This window comes from Euprymna scolopes, chromosome 39 (genome assembly GCF_053919585.1).
Source record: "Euprymna scolopes isolate OS-2025 chromosome 39, ASM5391958v1, whole genome shotgun sequence".
Taxonomy (NCBI): domain Eukaryota; kingdom Metazoa; phylum Mollusca; class Cephalopoda; order Sepiida; family Sepiolidae; genus Euprymna; species Euprymna scolopes.
In genome coordinates, this window is record NC_136520.1 from 67,850,506 (window position 1) to 67,868,005 (window position 17,500).

The 17,500-nt window shown below is 35.3% G+C and overlaps 1 protein-coding gene across 1 annotated transcript in view; it reads left to right on the plus strand.

Annotated features, from left to right (window-relative positions):
- Positions 1–17,500, plus strand: part of LOC145263826 (uncharacterized) — a 187,262-nt gene that overhangs the window by 170 nt on the left and 169,592 nt on the right. The window contains exon 1 of the mRNA XM_080120892.1: positions 1–453. This exon is cut by the window's left edge and continues 170 nt beyond it. Coding sequence (XP_079977018.1) covers positions 413–453 — 41 coding nt within the window. The 5' untranslated portion in view covers positions 1–412. The remainder of the gene's footprint in view (positions 454–17,500) is intronic.

The window sequence follows — 17,500 nt, forward strand, 5'->3', positions numbered from 1 at the left end:
CCCTCTCGTGAAACAAAAGTGTTTAGACAGCAAAACTTGCGCTGTCTATCAGTCTCCTTCTGTGCAGCTTTCTTCGACTATTCCTGCGAGTAATTCTTGAACGGCGTTTTCAAGGATCACTCAAACACACAGGGCACACACACACACGCACAAAACAAGGGAATATCGCGCTGTACTGTAGTTATCACGAGGATTGGCATGATGGTGGCAGTGACGGTGGTGGTGCTGGTGGTCACATGTGGTCGGGTTATGTGACGCTGTTGTGGTTCCAACGAATCACCAATCAGAAAACACATCCCTCTTAAAAAAAAAAAAAAAAAAAAAAAAATTGGCGCCCCATCTCCAAAAAGCCAGCTGACCGAAGGCTAGCCTTCATGTGGTCATCTGTAGTCCTACAGGAAAGTTCACAGAGATGGACATGGCTTCTGTAGCTATTATTGGTACTCCTGGCAGGTAGGTGTGATTATCTTTATAAATATATATCTATCTCCACACACACACACACACACACACACACACACACACACACACACACACACACACACACACACACACACACACATTATTTCATGTGTCCATATTATAGTAAAAAGATATCCCATTCTATGTATAGATTTTCCTACTTTACTTCAACGGAAGAAAAATATATGGCAATTCTAGCCTTACAATTCCCTACAGGGATTAAACGCGGAATATTCTGTGTAGCTTAATTGCCATATACTTAAAGCAAGTTAAATCAAGAAGTAAAAATCAAGTTTACAAGCCAGAATCTTATGTAAACTTAAAGTGAATATGTGTGTGTATGTGTGTGTAAATGTGTGTGTGTGTGTGTGTATATATATATATATATATATATATATATATATATATATATATATATATATATATATATATATATATATTGCTTTGTATATTGAAAGAGGGAAGAAAAGGTTTTCACTTTACTTTGAATAGTATTAAAAAAATCCACTTCACATCATTCTAAATTAGGACATTTAGAAGAGGATTATCAAAAGCCAAAACAATATGTTTTAATTCGTTTTTGTTGTTTGATTTTTAGAGAGGTGTTCATGAAAAACGGACACTTCACAAACTGTGTAAACATTTCTATTGTTTGTATGTTTTACGGCACATCAACTCTTTGTGGTGACTTAATACCGACCCGCACACACCTATGATGAACGGCTCGCTGAGTTTCTCATTTTTATGGCACATCAACCCTTTTATGGTGTGATGCATTGTATTCGATTAATTGAACACAAGTTGCTGCTTTACCCATAGTAATGGGGGGGTCGTGGATTCATACCTTTAACGATTTCCAATTGTACTAGATCCGATTGGGTTTAAACTCGGTGTCCCTAGGAGCATACCTTAGTTTATGTGCCCAATTATGTAACAGAGCGTGGATATACGTATGGCGGCAAATACCAAGCCAAAAGGAGAGAGATAGCGTTAGAGAAGACGATCACGTTAGAGACGTGGGTGACGTAACAGCCATAACAAGAAGTCACGCGTGGTTGGGGGAATGAGGAATAGAGGTTTTTTTCTTAAAACCTGAAACGATCCTTCTATCGATTGAGTAGATATCTCACTGCTGATGCACTTCTCTATCTATATAAGGGCCAGGTGCGCCCAAGGATGGAGTACTGTTGGCCACATCTGGGCAGGAGCGGATAGAAAGGACTTAGATAGAGTTCAAAATAGACTTCGTAGCCTCGTAGGAAATGTCTTTTTCTCTTGCCTGCAACCTCTTTCTCACAGAAGAGATGTTGCGAGTTTGTGTTTGCTTTATCGTTATTTTCATGGCAAGTGCTCGACTGAGCTTCAATATATGCCCCCCCCTCTCGAAACTTTCACAAGAAACACTCGTCTAGCTGAAAACACTATCAATAATTCCCCCACTCTTTATCTGTGCCTAAACCTAAATGCAGATTCCATGAGCAAAGCTTCTTTCTTAGAACAACTGCACGCTGCACGCCTGTGGGACTGTCTTCGTTTTTCCTGCTTTCCAACTGACTACAATATGTCTTCAAGTCCAACATAAACAAGTTCTTAATGAGCCGTTAAGTTATCAAATTTACCGAATCTCCATTACTAACGATAACTATATTGTCCAATTGACTACTGTACACTCTTTAACTCTTATCCTCGAGTGGCCTCTCGGCCTTGACAAGTGATGATGTCTATGTAAAAATACAAAAAACAAAAACAAAAAAAAACAAGAGTTGAAGTTCTTTCCTGTTCTTTATCTCCTTTGCGACTGAGTCTACAACGTGTTGGATCCCTGGTGTTTACACGTTAACGCGTACATGGACATGTTGTGTAACGTTAAACCTCAACCATTTGAAAATAGATATCTGAAGAATTTTTAAGGAATGCGTGGCTTGCATCCCTATAAAAGAAATAATTAATTACACGTAATAAAAAAAAACTTTTTAAAAACTAAACAACAGATTATTTTTCAGCGGTGGAAAGTTGGACTGTGTCCGGGTGAGGGAAGGGGGGTAGAAAGTTCTTTAGATGTTAGATTGGCCCGGTAGAGTCCAGGAAAACTTCTACAGTAAATATGGTATTGTGGTGACTAATAACTATTATTATTCCTAACTGATCATCGAACAGATACCACAATACTTAGTTCGCTGCACCTTATCATGAACTTCTATGTACAATTTTTCGGCCAAATCATCCTGTAGTTTCCGAGAAAAAAGTGGAACGGACAGACAAACAAACATACAGACTAAGAGACATATAATATCGATATATGTCCCTTTTATCTATCTAAATATCTATAGATGTGAACGTGTGTGTGTGTGCGCGTGTGTGTGTACATTTCCCTACGCAATAACTCTGACAATTTTAAGTCTACAAACTCGAAATTTGATGTACAAGGTACTGAGATTTTGGAAAAATCTATGTGATTGGTTTTCGGTCAGACATTTGGCTGTTAAGGGGTCGAAGTTCAATGATTTAACCTTTGAGAACTCTACCAAACTCCTCCGACAATTTTGGGTCTACACCCTTGAAATTTTAGATATAGGTTCCTTGGACATGGATCTAACTTAACTTTATTTGAGCCCAAAACAATAAATTTTAAGGGGTCATAAGCTAAAAAAATTGACCGTTTTTTTTTTTTTTTTTTTTGCTCAGCATACACCTCTAAACACCCGGGCAACGCCGAGCACCCATGCTAGTATATCTATAAAACTGAAAGTGTCTGTATGTGTGTGTCTCTCTCTCTCGCGCGCTCTGTGTGTGTGTCTGTGTACATTTTCCTACGCAATAACTCTGTCAATTTTTAGTCAACGGACTCGAAATTTGATATACAGGGTACTGAGATTTGGAAAAATCGATGTGATCGGTTTTTGGCCAGAAATTTGGCGATTAAGGGGGTCAAAGTTTAACGATTTGACCTTTGAGAACTCTACCAAACTCCTCCGACAATTTTGAGTCTACATACTTGAAATTTTAGATATAGGCTCGTTGGACATGGATCTAACTCAATAACTTGAGTTGAGCCCAAGACAATAAACTTTAAGGGGTCATAATAGGGGTCAAAGTTAAAAAAGAATTGACCGCTTTTTTTTTTTGCTCAACATACACCTCCAAATACCCGGGCAACACCGGACTTCCATGCTAGTATATCTATAAAAGTGAACGTGTGTGTGCGTGCGTGCGTGCGTACATTTCCCTACGCAATAACTCTGTAAATTTTTAGTCTACAGACTTGAAATTTGATATACAGGGTACTGAGATTTGGGAAAATCGATGTGATCGGGTTTCAGCCAGAAATTTCGCGGTTAAAGGGTCGAAGTTCAACGATTTGATCTTTGAGAACTCTACCAAACTCCTCCGACAATTTTGGGTCTAAACACTTGAAATTTTAGATATAGGTTCCTTGGACATGGATCTAACTTAATAACTTAATTTGAGCCCAAAACAATAAATATTAAGGGGTCATAATAGGGGTGAAAGTTAAAATAATTACCATTTTTTTTTTTTGCTCAGCATACACCTCCAAACACTCGGGCAACGCCTGGCCGAAATGCTAGTATATATATATATATATATATATATATATATATATATATATATATATATATATATATATGAAAACTGAACTCTTTTGCACTTTGTACACTGATTACTTTAATAACTATTTCTCATTTCAACTCTACATTTAAACGATTAAAAGATATTTTCCCGCCACTAATAAAGGGGTCACGTGTTACAAATATTACAGAGTAGTAGTTTTAAGGACGTGTGTTTGCAACTCTGTCAAAATAATGATGAATAAAAAACGTAGCACGGAATAATAAAAACAAAACCTCTTTTAAAACAAAACAACGAAAGGTTTATTTCGGCTGTCGAAAGTTGGATTGTGTCCGTTTGAGAAAAAGGAAGAAGTAAAACGTTCTTTGGATGTTGCAGGTCAGACAGCAGTTCTTTGGGGGTGTCCCCGGTCGGCAAGTAGTCATCTTCAACGAAAATCGTCTATGCTGGAGAGAGAGAGAGAGAGAGAGAGAGAGAGAGAGAGAGAGAAAGAGAAAGAGAGAAGAAGAAGAAGAAGAAGAAGAAGAAGAAGAAGAAGAAGAAGAAGAAGAGAGAGGAGTGAAGTCTGTCTTTGATGCTTGCCGGATTCTCTGCTGGCTGGCCGAGGTTCCCAAAGGGGATAAAAAAAAGTTCCTTAGAGGACAGATGGAATCAATGCGCCCTGCCAGCTGATTGGTCGGGGTCTAACCGAATCGCTTGGCATTAGGGAGGGGGGGGGCATTGTTTAGTGAGAAAAAATAGACCTTTATTTTTTTTTGCGTCTACTATGAATTAATCATCGCTAAATAAGTTTCGTACGGAATCAGCGTCCGCTTTTACTATTACTTTATTTTATACTAAAGAGTCACCACTGACCAAGGCAAAAAGCCACTCGTGGAAATGGGTCAATGCGATTTTCATTTGAATGATGAACAACATTATGAGAGGATTGAAAACGATGTGTGAAAAGAGGAGAATCTGATTATTTTAGCTCTGGTATCCACATGGCGTAGCTACCCCGACAAAGCTGACAAGCAGCAAAATTCCATCCCTACATTGTAGAGATCCCTAGATGCTGGAAAGCCTTCTACCCAAACTGGTAGACTATGGAATTCCCTCCCTATTCCCTGCTTGCTTGACTGTACTGAAATGTAGAAGTTCAAGTGTAATGTGAACAGATATCTTGCTGCTCAACTCCCTACAAAGTGTGCTTGTAATCTTGGTCCCAAATAGTAGCCCCTTGCGTCAAAGTGACACTATCTTGTTTGGGGTGAAAATAACAGTAAATATATATATATATATATATATATATATATATATATATATATATATATATATATATTGGACTTGAAGATGACCATCTTGCAGACAGCAGAAAAGCAGTCTTATGGTATTGTGTTCCACAGATAAAAAGTTCATGGAAAGAAACATAGTTCATGGAAGTTCTATTTGATTTTAGGTATACAGGGGGAAAAAAGAGAAAGTTCTTTGTGGTGGTAGTGGTGGTGGTAGTGGTGGTGGTAGCGGTGGTGGTGATAGTAATAGTGGTGGCGATGGTAATAAAACGAGTTCTCGCTGTGAATGTTTTGCAGGGAGGGACTAAAGATTAGAGCTCAGTTGAGCAGGTACCATGAAAATATTGGTAAAGTAGAGAAAGACGTCTAAAATGGAAATATAAAATGAACTCCCCTTTAAAAGAATTTAAAAAACAAACAAATCAACTTCTGATTAACGTGAAAATTTCAATTTTAAATCGAGAAAGAGAGAGAAAAATGGAATGCGAAAATAGTGTATGTTTTATACATTACCATGATTCGCGCTAAAAAACGAAGTAATTACCAAATATGTGGAAATAGGACGCAAAATTAATTAACTGGCTGCAAGAATTTTAAAGAGGAAAAATGTGATTTACGTTCTGTATATACATCCCTCCCACCGTGGGCAGATGTGACACAAGCTCTGAAGACGGAAGTTAAAAAAAAAGTCAGCGCACAATAGGCGTGTATATTCTGGCATGCAAAAATGCCCAAACATCCCCATCAGCATTCCCTGGAAGGATGTGTCTCAGGTGATTAGCAATAAACTAACTCCGTATTCTTTGGATTCATCGGACTACTGTTCTCATCTTGAGTTTTATTTTCACAACGTTTCAGTTGATGTAACCTCCAATCTTCGTTACATCTATCTTGTTGAACTTGGGAATGTTTATGTCGGATACGGGAGTCTGCACGGAGTTTCAAACGGAACTCTTTATTTACTTCACAGAGGTAGCATACTCTCGTATCGTCAGCCATGAACGGATAGAGGTCCTAAATAATTAGCAATTGTCTTTTTTCAGTCGCCCACACTGAGGATTGAACCTTCAACATTCAAGTGAATGTCACTTTACAACTGATTTTTTTCTGAGTACTCTAACCATTGCGCCACAAGTCTGGGGGTTACATCAGCTTTGGTAACATGTTGGGCTCTCTCTACCATGCTAGAACGCTACTCACGCCTGAGAGTATCCTATATCTCTACAAGGCCATGGTTCGTCCATACATGGAGTATTGTTGTCATATCTGGGCCGGTGCTCCCACCACGAGTCTTTCCCTATTAGACAGGGTTAAGAAAAGAGTCTCCGGCCTATTAGGTGTCGCATTATGAACCAAGCTGCAACATCTGTCCCTTCACTGCAGTATTGAAACCCTTGGTCTCTTTAACAAGTAATAGAGTGTTTACAGCCATAAAATGTTTCAATCAAAGTCATTTGTTTTCCTAGTTTTGCATATGAATTACAAAATATCTGATATTTCCCCCAAAACCTCTGGTCTTGATGGAGGAGGAGACTAAAACTTGCTGCTATGGTTTCAAATGATTTGAAATAACAGCAAGGGGAGACTTGATTCCAAATATTTCTCATATTTTATATCTCCCTTCTTTGGTTTTCATACATAAAGTAAATTTCACAGTGCATAAAGATGATTTCATACTGGAGATATTCATAATCGTACCCTATTTCTAAAAGAGGGGAGATATAACATATGAGAAATATTTGGAATCAAGTCTCCTCTTGTTGTTATTTCAGATCATTTGAAATAATAGCAGCAAGTTTTAGTCTCCCTTCCATCAAGGCTAGAGGTTTTGGGGATATATATCGAAAAAAATCGGAAAATATACAGTGTAACCCAGATATAAGAGACCCCAATATAAGAAAACGAATATAAGAGAGAGTTTCTCTGGTCCCAAATTAGAGCCTGCGTTAATGTACAGTGTAAACCGCATATAAGAGAGCTGTAGAAACTGGATAAGAAGTCTCTTTTTACATGGAAGTCACCACTTATCAAGGCCCGGAAGCCACTCGGGAATAAGGGTTATTGTGTTTACAGTAATCAATGGGATAGTATCGTAGTAATCGTTAGTATTGGAGATTTGATAAAGTGTCTTACTTAAGGGGGCGATTAATCAGGAATTTGTTTATGTTGGACTTGAAGACATCCAAGTTGTAGTCAGGTGGGAAACAGGCAGATGGAACAGAGTTCCACTGGCGTGCATATATATAATTAAGAATCGTTTTTGGCATCGGAAAATAGGCACAAAATTTTTTTCCGATTCCCATACCGATTCCGATACCACAAAAAGTTCCGATTTTTTCGATTCCCGATTCCGATTCCAATTAATCGTTCCAACACTAATATATATATATATATATATATATATATATATATATATATATATATATATATATATATATACTAGCATGGGTGCCCGGCGTTGCCCGGGTGTTTAGAGGTGTATGCTGAGCAAAAAAAAAAAGGGGGGGTAATTTTTTAAACTTTGACCCCTATTATGACCCCTGAAAATTTATTGTTTTGGCCTCAAATCAAGTTATTACGTTAGATCCATGTCCACGGAACCTATATCTAAAATTTCAAGGGTGTAGACCCAAAATTGTCGGAGGAGTTTGGTAGAGTTCTTAAAGGTCAAATCGTTGAACTTCGACCCCTTAACAGCCAAATTTCTGGCTGACACCCGTCACATCGATTTTTCCCAAATCTCAGTACCCGGTATTTCAAATTTCGAGTCTATAGACTAAAAATTGACAGAGTTATTGCGTAGGGAAATGTACACAGACAGACAGACACACAGACAGACAGACAGACAGACAGACAGACACGTTCACTTTTATATATATATATATATATATATATATATATATATATATATATATATATATATATATATATATATATATCCACGAAACACGTGAAACATGCATGAAACACTTCCGGCAACAGTTATTACTTCTTTTGCACTAATGATTGCGGAAACATTAAACACTATTGTTTAAGACTTGGCCTTCGGGACAAGATAATGTTTGGTTTTGTCTCTTATTCAAATGCCCATAATTTTTAAATTTGTTAAGGTATCTGTATATGATCTTCTGTCCGTCAGTCAGTCGTGCTTTTGTTTTATGATAACTAGAGCTGTGACAACAGCATATTCTTTTCACTGTTTTGACTCTCGAGTATATATCCGGCACAGTTAGACACAGTTAATCAACCGAGAACATCACTATATCATATAAGATATCAACAGATACAAGCTCGAGAGTCCAAACAATGCAAAGAATATGCTGTTGTCATAGCCCTAGTTATAACATTAATGTTGTTGTTGTTGTTGTTGTTGTTGTTGTTGTAGTAGTGACAGAGATAAATGGTAAAAAATAAAAAATAAAAAAAATAAGTGGTATCCAGTTTTTTATGCTTTTGTTATGGTAATGAAGGTTTCGTTTACTCGTAAGTAATCAAATTTTGAAATTTCCTAGAAAAAAAAGATAAATGGAGTGTGTGTGGGATCAGCAGCGATGTTTTTTTTTTTGTTGTTTTTTTTAAGTAATCGAGAGAGACAGGAGGTAGTGCTAAGAAGGCGGATAATAGAGGAGAAGGGAGCGTGAGAGGTAAGAGAAAAGGGGGGAAAGGAGAGAGAAAGAGAAAAAGAGAGGAAGGAGAGAGGAAGGGGAGAGAGAAAAGACAAGAATATAAAGAGCGTGTGAGAGAGAGGAGAGAGATAGAAAGGAAAAGAAGAGAGAAAGGAAAAGAGTGAGGAGAAAGAAGGAGAAAGAGAAACAGAGATAGGGTAAAAAAGAAGAAAAGATGAAGAGAGTATCTATTTAGAATACCTCCCCACGGGACAGAGTTAGAGACCAGAGTCGTTTATTACCGTGGAGAAAAAGGAACAAAAATTAAAAATTATCTTAGTCGTAAAGGATTTCTCCCCCACTGAGAGAGAACAAGAAATTGAAAATGTAGCATCTGAAGAACAGATACTATACTTTGATCTTGGCCCGAAGGCCAAGAGTGTAAGAGAAAGAAAGAGTAGAAAAAGTGGATAGACAGACAGACAGACAGACAGACATAAGATAGAATGAAAAAGAACAAGCGAGGGAGATGAGAGGGTAGTGGGACGAAGAGAGAGAAGAGGAGAAAGGGAGAAAATGAAGACATGAGAGAGAAAGAGAGAGAGTGCGTGAGAGAGAGTGGGGAGAGACAGAGGAAGTGAGAGAGTTAAAAGACACTGTTTAGAAAATGTTTTATGGGAATTTCGGAAACATGCTGTCTGCGTTTTGATGTAAAAGAAAAACCCAAGCAAACCTCAAATATGGCGGCCAACAAACTTACAAATACATTCAAAAGAGAAAACACACACACACACACACACACACACACACACACACACACACACTGAAAATCCGGTCCCCCAACTGTAGCGTATTTTTCTTTAATTATTAACTTTGCTTTTCTTCTTCTTTTTTTTTGTCGGCATGTTCCACTTTAGTAGGACGGTAGCGTATCTGTGCCTCAATTTAACCGACCCGCCAACCCTTAACCCCTAATAATGTCCAATTTTGTTAAAACAGAAAAGAAGTTTCAAATTCTTCATATTTGTGCAAAGGAACGAAAAAAAGAAGTTTCTTCTTCTTCTTCTTCTTCTTCTTCTTCTTCTTCATCTTCTTCTTCTTCTTCTTCTTCGTCTTCTTCTTCTTCTTCTTCTTCTTCTTCTTCTTCTTCTTCTTCTTCTTCTTCTTACTACTACTACTACTACTACTACTACTACTAGAAGGCCGTCCGGTGTTGCCCGTCGTAAAATACGCAAAAAATTACATTTCAATTCATTTAATTTAAACTGAGACATGTGCATGCGAGCGTTATGTCTTGTTTTAAACAGTTCACTTCTTATGAGTTAAAAAAAAAAAAAAAAAAAAAAAACAATTGAACAAAAGCTGAGATCGAAACAAAAACCTAAAGACAGTGAGTCAAGTACGATAACAATTAGGTCAGCTTGCCACAATCTTTAAAAAGTGTTTTCAAACCTACTTATTCCTAACATAAGGAAGCTGTCGTGTGAACAATTCGAGCATGCGCAATCGTGGAACAGTTGACAGATAAAAATCTGATGCCCCTTAAGTACCAATTTTTCAATTTTAACCCCTTAGTAGCCTTTTTTGCGGGAGGGGGGGTTTAAAACAGATTAAAACGTTTTCCACATGTCTGAATACCCTATATACCAAATTTCAAGTCTGTAGATCACAACTTCGTTGAGTGTAGTTGAGAATTGTCCTCACACATTCTCACTTTTATAGATACACATTATTATTATTGGCTCACATGGAGCTTTCACACAAGTCAACAAACGATCTGATTGGAAACCTGTGGTGTTCTCTGGAAGCTGAGTGACAAGAAGTCTCCCCAGACGTCCAGCTCTCTCCACCTCCTTCGATAGCATTTGCAAATGAATTTGCATCATCGCAACAGCCCCTTACCATTGATTTCTCGCTGGCAGTGGCTATTATTATTATTATTATTATTATTATTATTATTATTATTATTATTATTATTATTAATCTTGCTCTTTTTCATTTTCCTCTTCACCTTTCCCATCTTCATAACTTTGTCTTCGTCATTTTCATCTTCATCATCTTCTTCACCTTCTTCTTCTTGAGTCTCAGTGACAACAAGTGAGTCCAAATTTCCAGCGTACTCTGCTATCCTTGGTATTCGTCGCAAACCACTTTGCATTCTCGCAACAGCCGTTTACTATTGAGTTCTAGTTTATAACAGCTGTTGGCTTTCCCAGGAATCAGAGTGACAATAAATCTTCCCAGGATTCCATACAATTCCACAATAAAAATAAAACATGAACAATTATAAAATTAGTCTTGTATTTCTTGCTTTCATTATTTTGTCCTTTAATCCTCACATTCCATAGACGACGTTTTTGACAAAGGATCGGAATCTACCCTTCTTAGACTTAACGCTGGCTTGTTTCTTTTCTTTTTTTTTTTTTTAATATCTGATTACTGCACATCTGAGCTTCAGTCTTTGGTCACTCCTCGCCAAACTTTCACGAAAAACACTCGTCTAGCCCAAACCACTATCAATAGTTTCCCACACTCTTCATCTGTGCCTAAACCTAAACGTAGATTCAATGAACAAAGCTTTTTTCTTAGAACTGCACGCCTGTGAAACTCTCTTCCAATTGCCAGCTTTCCATCTGACTACAATCTGATTGTCTTCAAGTCCAACGTAAACAAGTTCTTAATGAACCGTACCCCCTAAGTAATCCAATTTACAAAACTCTCACTACTTATGTCTACTACGCGATAATCATATTGTATACCCATTAACCCTTTTCCTCGGGTGGCCTCCGGGCCTTGATAAGTGGTAATTCCTGTGTAAAAAAAAAAAAAAAAAAAATCAAAAAGAACTGTTTTCCTTTTTTTTTTTTTTTTTTTTTACATCAAATGACTTCATGTCTAGCCTGGAGCGATTTCCGTAAAAAAAAAAAAAAAAAAAAAAAAAAAAAAAGGATTAAATTGAGGAATTAGTGCGTCATTTACAATGTAGAACGATTGAATCTATGATACTGCGTTGCTAAATATAAATTTAGTAACTTATATGTGTATTGTACGAATTTACAAGGGGTTAAAGAGGAAAATGACAGAGCGTTGATTTAAGATATAAAGGAAAGTGGGAATTGATATGTTGGGTTTGTTTCAGTCAGCATACAGCTAGCCAAAGTCTGGTTAGCAGCGGTTGCAATGCTATTGCTTCAAAGGAAACACAATGAGGTTTTGTTTACCTCTAACCTCTCTAGAAGCATGTGTAAAAAAATTATGCTGAGACTGATAGAATGGTACAACTTTAATTTATACATATAGCGCAACGGTTAGAAGCTCAGACTGTCGTTTGGGCGATCAGGTTTCGATCCTGGCTTGAGGTAGTTGCTTGTCTTATAATGTGAAACAGTGATACAGTACTGTATGTGGATATATATATATATATATATATAGAGAGAGAGAGAGAGAGGGGGGGATTAGACCTGGAATCTAAAGAGCAGAGTTTATTTTAATGTATTAATACTTTTAAAAGAACATTGCCCATAGTACTGTAGATATATAATAAGCTCAATAGGTATATGTATCCTAGAGCTATATTAATATTGAGCAAAAAAAAAAATAATTGTGAATTATCAATCAGTTTCAAAAGGAAAATCAACTTGAGTGTACGATCGTTTCGGAAAACGATGTTCATTTTAATTAAAATTGACAATAATTGACAAAGGTTTTGGTTTAGAACATCATCTCCTCATCAGCAAAAAATGGGGGGGATAAGACACCAAAATAAAACTGGCATATCCGGAAAAAAAAACTTCGGTACCGCCGGTTTCAAATCAAGGGAGACAAATATCTGGTCACCCTATGTCAGACACTTTTCAGCCTGTGTTTATATCTGTCTCTCCGAAGATGACGCATATTCCAATATTTTTCCAGATTCCGGCACAATTACCGCTTCTTTTCTAAATTCTGAATTTCGATACAGTTACCAAATCAGATTTTTTTTTATATTTCGAAATAATTAGCAATCTACATATGTGTGTATGTTTCGCATATATATATATATATATAAAATTTATATATATATATATATATATATATATATATATATATATATATATATATATATATATATATATACATATATATATATATATATATATATATATATATATATATATATATATATATATATATATATATATATATATAAAATTTAGGATTGGTCGAAAATTGTTCAGTCTTGTTTTCCGGAATTCAGTCAAGAGGCACCTAAAAAAAGAAGAGCTTCCGTGTTATCAGGGAGTTTCTGTCAAAAAACAATTGAAGAGCGACATTTGCCTGACAGCTGCAACCAAAAGTGACCAGATTATTTATTTATTAGTCGAAATTTAAGTGATAGGATTTCCTCCATCTTTAAAAGAGTTCCCCCATTTCTCAGTAAAAAAAAAAAACTGTACATTTTTAATTCGAAGATGATTTACAAATGTACATTTCCCAAAAAACAAACAACCCCCCCCCAAAAAAAAAATGCTCCAGATGTGTATTACACGATAATCTCGTGTATAAGTCGACTTTTGAAGGTCTGCTAATTTTACCAAAACTCTATACTGCAACGATCAGTAGCGTAATGGATAAAGTATTTAATAAAATAAGATTCGATGGGCCCCTGTGGCGCAGTGGATAGAGGCGTTGAATCTCTACAGTTCCATTGTCTGAAGATAGCGGTTTCAATCCTACCCAAAGCCAGCCAGAAGATTAGTTGGCCAAAACGTGGTAAGACAACAACAACTATGGAAGGCAGTAATTACTGGGGATACAGTTAAGAGACTCAGCATTCCTATCCCGTCGCGGTTAACCACCTGACGAAGGCCAGAGGAATAGTTGGCTGAAAGTCGTGAAACAACAACAACTATAAAGATGAGGATAACAGTTCACAAATAAATAAATAAACAAATTACTCATCTCAAAAGAATTCCAATGATTAAAAAATAATATATAATTAAATAAATAATTTTTTTTTTACTTTGTTACCCCCCCCCACCCACACCAATAGAATATTCATCAAACGACTTTTATTATAAAATTTTAATTTTACTTATAATATATACATGTTATTTATTTATTTATAAATTTATTAAAATAATAAATAAATAAAAATTAAAACGATTTGATTCGGGAAATCTTAAATAGGACGATCCTCCGGTGTGTTTGCGATATCATGGCGAATGCGAACTCTAGTTATGAATAGCACAGGCTACCCAAGTTACCTATTTACAATGCCTCCCCACGGGACAGAGTTAGACACCAGGGTCGTTTTTTAACGTGGAGAAAAGGTACAAAAATAAAAATTATCTCAGTCGTGAAGGATTTCTCCTCCACTGAAAGAGAACGAGAAATGGAAGTGCTGCATCTGAAGAACAGATACTACACTTCGATCTTGGCCAAAAAGGCCAAGTTGTAGAGCGATAAGGATAAACAAAGACCCCACCCCCGTTCCTTATTTTTGAGTGGCCTTGTGCCTAACTTTTTGTCTTTCTGTTTTGTTTTTGTACATTTCATGAAAAAAAAAAAAAGTATATATATAAGTCAATATTAGTTTATCTGTAAAAAAAATATCAGATGGTCACGTGCTACAAAAACACTAAACGACAGATGTGGCATTTCCGGCCATGATGGATCATTACAAGAAATGAATAAGAATAAGCAAATGTCTGTAATGGATATTAAAGAAATCCTTGCAGAATCTGACGGCCATGACCAACAGTCTACAAAAAGGATCAGTCAATGGGGCGGACCGTCGGGTATTTACTGGAGGGAAGATCAACACAGAAGAGGAAACAAGATGGCAATTAAAAACTTTGAGCACCGAGGAATCAAACATTGTCAGAAGCGACTGTTAACCCTTTATTCCTTATAGCTCTATTTATAAAATATATATCATATAAAATTAGGTATGTGTATATGTTTATACATATTTTTTATGTATTTAATCCACTGGGGTAGTATGCTCTTGTTCTGTCAGCCATGATCGAATAAGACTCTAAAACAATTCACAATTGCACTGAAGATTGAACCTTCAAACTCCAGATGAGTGTCATTTAAAATTGAATTTTATTTACTACTTTTTAGTCCTTTTTTTCTGTTACCCCTTCTACCTGATCATGGCTGACAGAATGAGAACATTCTACTCTCATGGGTTAATAAAGAATTCCATTCGAAATTCTGTACAGATTTCTACGTTCGCCGGGAAGATTCCCGAGTTCGACAAGATACACCTGAAGAATGTTGGATTCTTCGTTATTGTACCGAAATCCGACGTCCAAAAGTTTTCATTAAAAAAAAACAAAAAAAAAACAATAACAACTTATTGTTTTTATCAATTTCAACAATAAACAATGTTATCTAATTGCCATATCACAATTAGTTGAATATTACTGCATCCTTACATAAAACATGCACTTTGTACAATGATTGCGTGACATCCACCATTAATTGTAACAAGACAAACCGAGTTAATTCCCCTGACTTTATGCTATTAATTTATATACACACTTGAAATTTTTGTGAAAACTATTTTCATTAATAATTAATTTTCTACCTCATCGTTTTTCGTAATCTTTTGGATATGTTACGAATTTCGACACGACGATTACGTACATAGCATTGGTTTTAATTGAAATTCAATATTTCGATTTTTAGATTTCACTACAACAACGAAGAGGAACTGAAAGTTGGGGGTTACAACGGTGGGAAAGTTGTCAGGATGATGAGAACAGAAGTCCGAATAATAAAAATAATACAAATCATGAATCCTTATGTAAAAAAACTTCCGAAACGTAAAATCCATATGCATCTTTCTTTAACGAAATGAACTGCCATTGTTTTACAATTTAATTCCTATTCACTACTTTGAATCATTGAAACGAAACTAGTCAATTACAAAAAGAAAAAAAAAACTATTTGATAAGACAAAACATACTATTTTTAACTCAAACTTAAATTTAGAACACTATATATATATATATATATATATATATATATATATATATATATATATATATATATATATATATAATGTTTTTCAGTAACTAGAGACCTCTTCAGGCGATATTATTTATATAAAAGTTTAGTCCGTGTAAGCTCCTGAATAATTTTCATTACAGACTTTTGTATAAGCAATATCGCCTGAGGATGTCCCTGGTTACTTGTAATTGGCTGACCAAAACATACTCATGAATGTGTAGCGACGTATCAATACTTATGTGAAACAATATATATATATATATATATATATATATATATATATATATATATATATATATATATATATATATATATAATTTCCAGCTTTAGCACTTTTTGAAAAATCTTCCAAACAGGTTGAAATGCAATTTCTCCATTTTTTTATCTTCCTGTTTTTAGAGAGCTAAAAACTTTATAGTTTTTTTTTTTTTTTTTTTTTTTTTGAAGAGCTCAGTCTTTTCTCTTTTTTTTCTATAGCATCGAATGGTTCAGGGTTGCCTGGCGAAGTGTCATTGACTGAAACAGATAGCTGTTTGTAGCGACCATATGTAACTGTTTACCCTCGAATATATATATATATATATATATATATATATATATATATATATATATATATATATATATATATATATATATATAAAGCCAAACGATGTGAGGTTTTTCCTTTAAAAGAGATATTTATTTACCCTTTAAAGACATGCTAGCTTTCGCTCGTATAAGCGCATTCCCAAGCGTTTTTTTTTCTTTTTATAAATTAGTTGTTTTTTTTTCCTTTTCTTAGAGATGTAAAAAATCTGCGTGTGTGTGTGTTTGTGTCTGTGTCCGTATGTGTTATAAGTCCGCTAGGTGCTAAATGGACAGTCATAAGTTTATTTCATATGCAACAGTCTAGGTGTATCAGAAAGTAGCTATTACAAATGATGATCAGAGCTTTAATAATTCAACTTACTATTTTTCGAAGCTCATAACTACTTGGAAAATGTAATTCAAACCCTAATTTTTTTTTTCAATTAAAGGAGCAAAGACCAAATTAAAAAAAAATAACAGTTTTAATAGCAAATTATGCAATATTTGTTTTTTAAAGCGGTTTTCTTAAAAAAAAAAAAAATAAAGGAAATCAACATATTTTGACTTGCTTATAAATATATGTATATATATAAATGCCAAAAGAATCACTTACCTAAAAAAATACTATTAAATGGATAGTTTCATTCTTCATTGTTAAGAATTTATCCATATTTATATTTTAAATTTCATGTATTTTTTAAATAAAAGAATTTTTTAAAGCGAGGGTCCTAGAAAATCGCAAGCTTTAAGGAGCTGCTGCTGCTAATATGAAATTTATGAAATATGGATTCGTCCAAGGGACATAAATAATGTCTCTTTTTTATTGCGTGTGTTAACGAAAATTGTTATTTTTCAACCTCCGTAGTACAAAGGAAACGCACATTCACTTATAAGTTTTTCCCCTAGAACAAAAATCCGCTTCATCGATTTTTTAAAAAATTCTTTTGATGAAATACACGAGTTTTTGATTGATATATTTTAATACTTCTTTATCGACTAAAT